General features: G+C 48.8%; 1 protein-coding gene across 1 annotated transcript; it reads right to left on the bottom strand.

Annotated features, from left to right (window-relative positions):
• Positions 1–3,773: 3,773 nt before the first annotated feature.
• On the bottom strand, positions 3,774–10,511 carry PSMC4 (proteasome 26S subunit, ATPase 4). Its single transcript, XM_006763667.2, has 11 exons — positions 10,371–10,511; positions 9,389–9,487; positions 9,075–9,261; positions 7,643–7,789; positions 7,452–7,561; positions 7,263–7,356; positions 4,895–5,062; positions 4,747–4,823; positions 4,442–4,610; positions 4,164–4,219; positions 3,774–4,009 (listed from the first exon to the last, which is right to left on the bottom strand). The coding sequence occupies exons 1-11, from the start codon at positions 10,404–10,406 to the stop codon at positions 3,896–3,898; spliced, it is 1,257 nt and encodes a 418-aa protein (XP_006763730.1). The 5' UTR covers positions 10,407–10,511; the 3' UTR covers positions 3,774–3,895.
• Between the last annotated feature and the right edge of the window lie 9 nt (positions 10,512–10,520).

Below are 10,520 nucleotides of genomic sequence, written 5' to 3' on the forward strand. Positions count from 1 at the left end.
GGGCTGTGTGGATTCGCCGGCTGCCAGTGCTGGGCCGCCGAATGCGTCTGTGGGTGCAACCCTGAGGCGGATGCGTGCGGGAGCTGGGAGGCGGGTTTTGTCAGTTTTTTCCCCAGAGGTAGTCCCAGCTTCTCGTACACAGCATGAGCTCTATATGTGTATTTTTAAAAAGTGTGTGTGTGTGTGTGTGTGTGTGTGTGTGTGTGTGTGTGTCTCTTTGTATCTGGCCTTGTGAACGTGCGCCTGTGTGTCACCGTGAGGGTTGCGGGACCAACCTCGCCCCTCTGCTGTTGGTCACAGAACGCTGGGGAGCCTGATTGGTGACTGTAAGCAGCGAGGTGACAGGTTCGGTGGGAGATTTTGACTGCCTGCGCCTGTCGTAATACGCGTTGGATGGTGTGGATGTGTGGGTCGGAGTGTGACTGGGATTGTGGGGTGTCTGGGTGCAAGCCAGGCTGTATGAAGATGGAATATGTGAATCTGAGATCTGGAGATGTGGGACATGATGGGTACCAGTGGAATCGTGACTATGTTTATGATCTTATGCAACCACACGCCTGTTCTGTGGAATAAAAAATACGTTGCATCTTCTTGCAGCATCAGCTTTATTTAAAGATTTGGACCAAAGATTTGCAGTTTACCTGCCAAATAATTTTTAAATAGTCAATTGAATTTTTTCATAAAGAAAAAGGCAAATCATAATCTTTTTAAAAATTAATCTTTTGGTGCTGTTAGGAGTCTTTGGCAGATAAATGTGAAAGTCTTGGACTGAGGAAACGACTTTATGCTTGGAAAGGCAGTGTGCCAAAGAATAGTGAACTTACACTTGGTCAGTTATTCTGGATTGTGAGTCAGACTTCATTAGTTCTACTTTTTGAAGAGAAAACCTTGGCTCATAAAGGCAAAGAACATGTTTAAGACCATGCATAGCCCAGCCAGTGTGGCTCAGTGCTTGAGCATCAATCTGTGAACCAAGAGGTCATGGGTTCGATTCTGGTCAGGGCACATGCCAGGGTTGCAGGCTTGATCCCCAGTAGGTGTGCAGGAGGCAGCCAGTCAATGACTCTCTCCTCATTGATGTTTCTATCACTCTCTCCCTCTCACTTCCTCTCTAAAATCAATAAAAATATATATATATTTAAAAGACCATGCATAGTCCATCAGAGAATGACCTGCTTTATTTCAAATTATAACACATATTGCTCTTCCTCTTCTCTTTCTGAACAGTTTAGTCCCAAAGCCTTAGATTGGCTCAGAGCAGGGTTTCGGAGCCTGAGTGGGATGAGGTGGCTGTTTATGCAGGGGGTGGCTTGGTGCAGGGCGGAAGCCTCCTAGAGGGCATTCCAAGTGGTCGAATGGACCAGCATGGGGACATCAACCTGAGTGTGAGGATTTCAGAACCTTGGGTGTTGGAGCCCAAATAGGGGTGGTGGAGCCCAAGTAGGGTGTTGGAGACATAGAGGCAGTATGTCAGAACCCAATATCCATTCTCCCAGCTAATACGAGTGGCTGCTACCTCTTGCCAATTACAGCTTTCATCTCACTCTGGTCTGTCTTCATTATAGATAAGACTTATGACAGTGCCTAATCATAATCAAATTCCTCTTGCTTTCAAGAGGAGAGCTCTTCACAGCTTTTGGGGAGGACTTGGGTTTTCCCTCACTGTCTAGTACTTTAAGCTGTTTACATTGTGTGTTATGTCATGTACTCTGCTCACTGTCCGTGGACTTGAGTACTATGCCCATTAACTGATGAGGACTCTGACTGACGGAGCTTAAGGCAGATGCTTCAAGTTGCACCACCATCCTAACTCCAAAAAGGATGTTCTGTTCAGGTTGTGGCAATATCCTACCCCTGCGTTACTTACTTTGCTGTCATTTCTGGGGCACATGGCTTTGTTCTCTTTTCCCAATCTCTACCCTTCCCTGATGTTTAGGGTGTTTTGTCACTTGGGCAATTTCTCTCTTTTATCATTCTCCTTCCAAGTATCTACTGGCTTGTCAGATCCCTTTCTTCTTTTTCTGTGATTTTGTTGTCATTTTTAAGTGGCTCATTTAAAAGGTCAAATATTGCCGGGTCGGCATGGCTCAGTGGTTGAGTGTTGACCTGTGAACAAGGAGGTCAGGGTTCAATTCCGATCAGGGCACATTCTCGAGTTGCAGGCTTTATCCAGGGGTGGGGTGTGCAGGAGATAACCAATCAATGTTTCTATCTCCCTCTCCCTTCCTCTCTGAGATCAATAAAAATATATTTAAAAAATAAAAGGCCAAATATTGTAGAAAGTATAGAACAAATCAAACAAAAAGCATCCCCATGGCACCCTCACCCCTTATTTCCCTGCTTCCAAGAGGCGACGACTTCCCATCCTCCCGTTTCTGTGGAAATTTAGTTCCGTGTTGCTACATTATATGCTTTTGTGAACTCATCAGTTTTAGGTTTTAATGGCTACCGAATGTGAAAGATGAAGACTGTAGGTGTCTTACTAGCTCACTTTCCTCTCATGCTGTTGCTTCCTCAGGACTCTTTCAATTGCCTGCCTGGGCTCTCACTTAATCCTGTCTTCAGCATGGAACCCCCTCTCATCCATGCTCCAGGCCCACTGGCCCAGAGATCGCTGGGTCAGCCTTTTCCGATTAAACCTGAGGTCTTCATCCAGGCTGGAGAAGGGTCATGGGCCTGGAATAACATAGCTTGTTTACGTAGTACACACCAGGTTCTAATCACACTGGATGTATGAATTCGGAGTTTTATAAAACCTGTCAGGTAGTCCTGTTTCCAGCCCCACTTCAGAATCTGGCACCTCGGATTTCTGAAACGGGAATCTGTCTCTGCGCTTCCCTTCAGTTCAGGTTCATGCCTCCCCAGGTCTGCTACATCATGAGCAGGTATCTGCCTCTTTCCAAAACTGCACTGCTACCATCTCCTCTCTCCTGTGTCCTTGTCTCTCCTTTTAGTGAGGTTCTAGGAAGGAGGGAGAATTTTCTCTGCTCTGCCCATCAATGGAGGAATCACCTGTCCTTCAGTGATTCGTGATTCCCCATACACCTTTTTCCCATTTTGCTCCTAAGTATACAGTGACATTCATATATTTGTTCAATAAAGTGAATGTCTACCATGTGTAGGTGCTGAGACTTGAATTGCAGTCAAGCTGTAATCCCTGACTACCATACAGGTTTCAGTCTGGGGGACAGGCAAGCACATGAGAACGTCTAGCCAAGCAGAGTACTTGCATGGTGCCAGGGATGTACAGAGGAAGGCTCCTTCCCCAACTGGGGCACCAGGGAAGGCTGCCCAGAGGAAGAGGTATCTGGACAGACCTCAAGAGTGGGAATTGGTCCAACCAGATGCATCTATGCCCTGACAAGACCATTTGGAGAAGAGCCAGAGACAGTCACAGAACCTGGGCAATCAACCTCCCCTCTTACATATCCCCCAGTCCCTGCTCTGGGACTCTGTGGGTTTGTCTCTTTCATTGATATTCCCCGAGTGTGAGGAAGGCAGGGCTCACCAAAGACTCAAAAGGTCTTCTACCTGTAGGAATGGGGGTGGGAGATATACGGGGGCTTTACTTTGTGGTCAAGGCTGTGATCTGAAGTTCATTTTCCTTCCCTTTCCCCAAGTTTCTGAAGTCATTTTGTTTGAGTTTTTTCTTCTTAAGCTGTAGCCTAGGCCATGTTCCTCACCCACTCATCTGCCAGAAGAACAGGAGGGGCAGAGGATCCTACTCAAGGCCCAGGATACTAAAGGAGTTAAACTTCTAAGAAGAAACTAGATTGACTCAACTTGTAAATTTATTGAATAAATCAACCCTGGGTAAAGAGAAAAGAGAACTAGGTTTGGGGACAGTGGTTGGGGAGGTGAGGGAAGTCCCTGGGTCCTGTGGTTAGGGGAGGGGTCACTTGTAAAACTCATGCTCCTGCTCATCTTTCTTGATAACTGTCTTGTATGCTTTCTCGAAGTCCTTCGCCAGAACAATGTAACGGTTCTCTCGGACAGCTAGCATTCCACTCTGTTAAGAGACGAGAGTTAAAATGTACTCCCTGCCCCTAGTGATGGTGGAGGAAGAGACAGACAGGGCCCGCTACCCCAGGGAGGCAAAAAGGGACAGGATTGCAATAGAATGATCAGAAAGAGGAAGGATCCAGAGAAAAACCATCACTCACCTCCTGACAGATGGAATTGATATCTGCTCCTGAAATCTTATCTGGCCTGGCCACATCTGCAGTGGTGAGTTAAGGAAACATTCCCTGCAGGCAGGGTGAATGTCTGGAGTAGGAAGTCGTCCTTGGGCTGTCTTTGTCACCACCACCCCTTCCAGGAGTTTGGCCCCCCCTACCCCCCACCCCCCGTACAATCTGGGTCATGGTGAAGGCAGAGGTGGAGTGAAGATCCAATCCCCATTCCCAACTGTGGCCCTCCCCTCACTTCTAGAGCAGGATACAGTCTTCCAAGTCAACCTCCTCAGAGAGGTTCATCTTGCTGGTGATAGTGGAGAAAATCAATCTCTTCTGGCGGCGGTCAGGGAGTGGAAATTCGATCTTACGGTCAAGGCGTCCTGGCCGCAGCAGGGCAGGATCCAGGGTGTCTGCTCTGTTCGTTGCCATAATCACCTGGCATTGGAAACAGGCTGGCTCAGACCTCTCTCCCCACTACACCCTCCTTCCCACCATAACTGCCCCCTCACGTGCCAGCCCTACCTTCCCGATTCCCATACCACACCTCCCTTGTCCATTCCAAACCCCGAACCTTGACATTGACATTCTGGTCGAATCCATCCATTTGATTTAGCAGCTCCAGCAAGATTCTCTGAACCTCCCTGTCAGCTGGAGTATGCAACACAGTTAGTCCAGGGCATTACGTACGAGACCCCAGACCCTATCTGGGTAACACTCACCCCCTGTCTGCGCATCAAATCTTTTGGTGGCGATGGCATCGATCTCATCTATGAAGATGATGGCAGGTGCATTCTCCTTGGCCAGGCGGAACACATCCCGGACCATGCGGGGGCCCTCACCCAGGTACTTCTGTACAAACTCCGAGCCCACGACCCGGATAAATGCAGCTGAGAGTAGGATGACAAGGGTTAGATGTGGACGTGTCTCCTGTAGGGCTCATTCTGCTTTAACTGAAATTGGAAATTCCCTGAGGGCACCCCCTCCTTTGGATGCCCACTCCAAGTAGCCAGGTTATTCCCTTACACCCTGGACTGGGTCCCAGATCCAGCGTCAAGGACCAGCCATCTGCTTCCATCCCATAAGAACCCAGCAGCACAAGTCACGAACCCTGTGCACAGATGTGTTGTTTTTTTTGTCCGACTTTTAACTGTCAGGACATTATAAAAACAAACAAAAAACAAATGCATCTGTGCTTCAACATGTCTGTGGAGAAGAGCTAGAGACATTCATGGACCAAGATACAGAAAAAAAACCTGGTTTCTAGAGCACTTGAAAAATCAGTAGGAAAACAGATAGGTTGCCATGCACAAAGGTATCATTCTACCTCACCTTGGGCGCCGACTTCCCCTTTGCTGTAAGGGCCCACAGGCACATCTCTGACATAATTGACAACTAGCAATGGGGTTGAAGACAGGTTTGTCCTGGGCTCCTCCTTTTTAATTTGTTTCTTAAAGTTTAACATGTGAAGTTGCAGCCCCATTATTCTCTATCCCTTATTCTGTTAGTTGTTCTCTTCATGAACTTATCACCATGTGACATAATCTACTCACTTATTTGTTCAAGAGCTTCCCCAACTAAGATACCACCTCTATGACCATGAGGAATGGAAGCTCTGCTCTGTTCACTGCCATGTCTCCAGCACCTACAACTCAGCTTAGCACATACTAGGTGCTCAGTAAATGTGAACTAAATGATTAATTATAAGTGTTTAGTTCTTTTTCTCCAGCAGGCTGGGAGCTTCTCCAAGGCAGGGGGCAAGTTTGAGTCACTGTTGGATCCCAGCACAGGGCATTGGAGGGCAAAAGTCAAATGAACTGCTAAGCAAATGAACAATCTTGAAAATGGCTAACGTTCACTGCCTATTTACTGTATGCCGGGTAAGCTTCTAGAAGCTTTATATTGACTTAATCCTCTGAACAACCCAGGAAAATAGGAAACGGGAGTCAGAGAAGTTAACTTACTGAGTAGTTACATAAACTAACTTACATAAGTAGGATTAACTTACATAAGTAGCTGTAGGGAAGCCAGATTTCAAACCCAGCAGTCTGGTCCAGAAAACCTGCTGCTAAACCACTGCTCTCTACTGCTCCCTGCCTCACACGTATGAAGATGCTAAGATGTGCTGAGCCCTGTCTTTAGGCTTTATAAATACCAATATGTTGATTTCCAGACATTCTGCCTGGAACCTACAAGAATACATTTGTAAACAACCACAATATATAGGGTGTCCAAAAAAATTTATACACAATTTAACAGCTGATAACTCGTTTAATTTTCACTCCTTTTCAGGTTTAATTGATTTAAAATATTGGGTGAAGCCAGACTAAGCTTTGAACAAAGAAAATTTATCCTAAGGTGCCACTACACTGTTTTTTTGTTTGTTTGTTTTTATGGGGATACATAAAAGATAAAATTTATGGTATAAAACCAGAAAGAGTCAATGAACTGCGGGCACACAAACACTGAATGAAATGATTCTTGATATTAAAATTATCAGCAGTGCCTGGACCAGAATGGTCATCAGTTTGAAAACAGGCATTAACAAAAAATTATGCATTTCTGTAGATTCTTTTCAATTTTGTAAATGAACTGTATGTTAATAGACATAGACTTTATAATAATTCAAACTGCATACATTTTTGGGGGACAACCTATATATATATATGTGTGTGCACATGTGTGTGAAACCAGTTTCTCAAAACACTAAGACATCTCCTTATATGGGATAAACTCTTATATCTTCTGTTCTGTTTCATCATTTAAAATGCTGGTTGCAAGCCATGAATTTGAATTCCTAATTCCCAATGGGTCACAACCCACTACAGTAAAACACTGACTTATTTTATTAATTTTCACAATAATGCTGTGAAGTGAGTTTTCTATTAGATGAGGAAATTGAGGCATGCGGTAAAGTCACCTGTCCAAGACTGCACAGCCAATGACTAAGAAGCACAATGGGGCTTTGACCCCATAACCCGTGTTCTAAATCATTGTGCTGTGCCATTTCCTGGGGCGGATGAGAGAGCAGGGAGACAGACGGGAAAAGCCCAGAAGGTCAGAGCTTGAGGGAGGGACTAAGCAGCTCACCAGTGGTATGATGAGCCACGGCCTTTGCCAACATGGTCTTCCCGCAGCCGGGTGGGCCGTACATAAGGACGCCTCGGGGAGGATCGATACCGATCTGAAATGCAGAAGTAGCGAAAGAAGGATGAGCCAGGGAATCCTGTCACTAACATGAGACTCAGTAGGGCCTCCTCCTTCCCTGCAGTTCCTCACCTGCTTGTAGAGCTCAAAGTGTGTAAGCGGGAGCTCCACAGCCTCCCGCACCTCCTGCTTCTGGATGTCCATGCCCCCGATGTCTGCGTACATCACATCTGGCTTCTGGTCTGGTGGGAGAGCAGAGCTGGGACTCCCAGCCTGGTGCACAGGGTCCTCTCAGGCCTCCCTGGCCCCAGGCGCCCGCTCACCTGAAGTGAGCATCATGATACTGCTGTCCGCTTCAGGAGGCAGCACGTCCACCAGGGCGTTGCTGTGCTTGTGGAGGGCCACCGAGGCATTGGGCTTGAGCAGCTCCCGATCGATGGTGCTCAGGATGCGCACATAGTAATTGGAGCCTGGGGAAGACAGAAAGGGAGGAGGGAAAAAGAGAAGTGCCAGAACTGTCCTCTCCTCATGACCTCACGGTTGTGCTGGCCAGGCCACCAGCCTCTCACTCATTCCCAGGCTGCTCCCCCACCTCTAGCCCGCCTCCTCTAGTCTGTCCCCCATGTTCACAGACCTGGTGACCACCAGCCTCCTGGACTCTCCCCCAGCCACCCCCCGCCCCGGACTTCCCTTTATATTTCTCACCTACTGTGTCCCTATGTGTTCACATCTCCCCCCAAACTGTGTTTCTCCTCCTGGATCTGTCTCAGGCAGGCCCCCAGTCCCTAGTCACCAGCAAAAGCCCCAAGTTTCATCCTGGACTTTTCTCCTCTTCCCTCCATAGCCCATCAGTCACTATGACCCTCTACCCATCTCTCTTCTCTCTCCTCTGAGTCCTGCCCTGTTTCAGGCCTCCCATCTAGATCTCTGTACCAGACTGTTTCCTGCTCAGACTTATCTCACCTCTCCAATCCAACCTCTCTCCTGACCTTCAGATTTGGCTGTCCAGTAGCCACCCAGGCACCTCCCCGTGATATCCTAGCTGCACTCACTGTCTCCTAAACCTACTCCTCTGACCATGTTGCCACTTCAGGGATAGCCTCACTGTCCCCCTATGTCCAAAGGTCAAAGGCACATTATGGATCTCTCCCTCCCTTCACTACCTCACTATCAGCCCATCAGTCCAATTCCAGGCCTAATCACACACTTCTCCCTACAACCTTTACAAGAACATGGCTTGGTCCAGAGTAGAGGCGAGAAGCCAAAAAGGCAGATAAGATACAGAGACAATGACCATTATGAAGGCAAGGCCTGGACCCGTGTTAATAACAGCAGCTACTGTGTACTGTGTCCTTACCAGAACCCAATCCCTTAACATTTCACCCATGGTTTCAAAGTGCAGGTCCTAACCCAGAAGTGGTCATGAAATCAATTTAGAGAGTCATGATCAGAACATGGTTTAAAATAAAAGACTAGAACAGAATGGAAAAGCAATTAGAGTGTGTCACTCACTGTAAGGCTAAACTTGGTCAAACTTTTACTACATAAATTACACATATACAAACAGAGGAAAAGAATATAAAATCTATTTCCATTTTTGCATCAGACTCAAAATACCCTGAAAAACACCATTACACTGTCTTGCCTTGTTTTCTGTTGTACATCCTAGCACAGTTCCAGGCACAGGCCAGGAAACATTCAACAGTTGTTCAATGAACAAGGTGAGTGAATGAGGGGCTCCCCACCCTCCCACACCTGTGGTGGAGCCCACGATGGCTGTATTCTGATCCACAGCCTCCAGGAACTGCCCGATAACCAGTGGGATGCTCTGGATTCGCTTCACCTCCTCCTGGGCATGGAGGAATTCCTTCTTCAGGTTCTTTTGCTCGTCCTTGATGTACTCTTCCTGCACTTCCAGGAACTCCAGCTCTTGCTGCAGCTTCTGTGAGCAGAGAGGGGAGGGGAGGGGAGGCGATGGTTCTAGGCCTTGCTGGGCCAGGGAGTAGTGGAAGGTGGCGGAGTAGGGGACATTGGGCCCTGTGCAGGGTCTGGATTGGGGCTGAATGTACCTTGTAGCGGCTGTACAGGTCCTCCAGGTCCTCAGGCTCAGGCCCCAGGAAGGACAGGCCAGTCTGGGGCCGTGTCACTGACAGCGCTGGGATCTCATCCTAGACCACGGTGGGAAACACAGGTTGGAAGAAGAGTCCCCGCATGAAAACATCTGATTTAACCATGAAGTCTCTCATTCCCCAGCAGGCTCCTGACATCACTCAGCCCCTCTAAATAGACGCTGGAAACTTCGCAGCCCTTTTGTAGGACCCTTTTGTCAGCTAGCCTTCCAAACAGACATTTTGCTACCATCTGCCACTTGTAACATGTCCCCAATGTCACCCAACTAGGGCCTAAATGTCTCACCGACTCCTTAGCAGACTCAGATGCCCTCCAGCCCCCCTCAACAGGTTCCTAACGTCACATGGCTCTCACACAGGCCAAGTCACCATGCCTTCAAACAGTTCCGGAATTACCCAGTTACCCCCAAAAGATCCCTCATGTCACAGCACCCCAACTCACATTCATCAGGCCCTCATGTCATCCAGCCCCCGGGGAGGCCCCAAACTTCCGCGGGCCAGGCCACAGTTACTAATTAGCCCCCCAGCACCAGCCAAGCCCGAACATCGGTGAGCAACCCAGCCCGGGCTCAGGCATCACCCGGCCCCACAGCCGAGCCCCCCGCACCACTCCCCACCTGACCCATCCCCGACGCCGCGGGCCCGGGTGCCACCAGGCACTGCCAGTTAATCTCTAAGTCATTCAGTCCCAAGAGCTTCCGACGCACTCAATCCCGCGCCCCGCTTTCCGAGTCTGGCTCCCCTTCCAGCATCCCTGGGCCACCCAGGCCGCGGAGGGCACGCAACTTGCCACCGAGGGCTCCGGAACCACCGCGGCCCGGCTGGGTCCCTGCAGCTGGGTCCTTGCCACCGAGGGCTCCGGAACCACTCAGCACCCCATTCAGGTCAGGTCGCCCCGTCCCATAGCCAGGCCCCGCCGGACCTGAGCTTTCTCCACCAGGATGCCTATTTCCTCCATAGTGACCCAGCCCGCCGCCGTGAGGTTCGGCCAGACACAGTCACCGCTTCCGCTCCGCCACCGGAAGGGGCGGGCCTAGACAGATTGTGGGAAACGTAGTTTAAGAAGTCGACG

Source organism: Myotis davidii, unplaced genomic scaffold (assembly GCF_000327345.1).
Source record: "Myotis davidii unplaced genomic scaffold, ASM32734v1 scaffold178, whole genome shotgun sequence".
Lineage (NCBI taxonomy): Eukaryota > Metazoa > Chordata > Mammalia > Chiroptera > Vespertilionidae > Myotis > Myotis davidii.

What these genes read in the sequence shown, in the direction of transcription:
- PSMC4 (XM_006763667.2), bottom strand. Translation starts at nt 10,406, where the DNA reads ATGGAGGAAATAGGCATCCTGGTGGAGAAAGCTCAG. An exon ending in TCCTGGTGGAGAAAGCTCAG is followed by an intron (nt 9,488 to 10,370) that starts GTCCGGCGGGGC and finishes ACCGTGGTCTAG; the next exon opens with GATGAGATCCCAGCGCTGTC. An exon ending in TCAATTCCATCTGTCAGGAG is followed by an intron (nt 4,010 to 4,163) that starts GTGAGTGATGGT and finishes GTCTCTTAACAG; the next exon opens with AGTGGAATGCTAGCTGTCCG.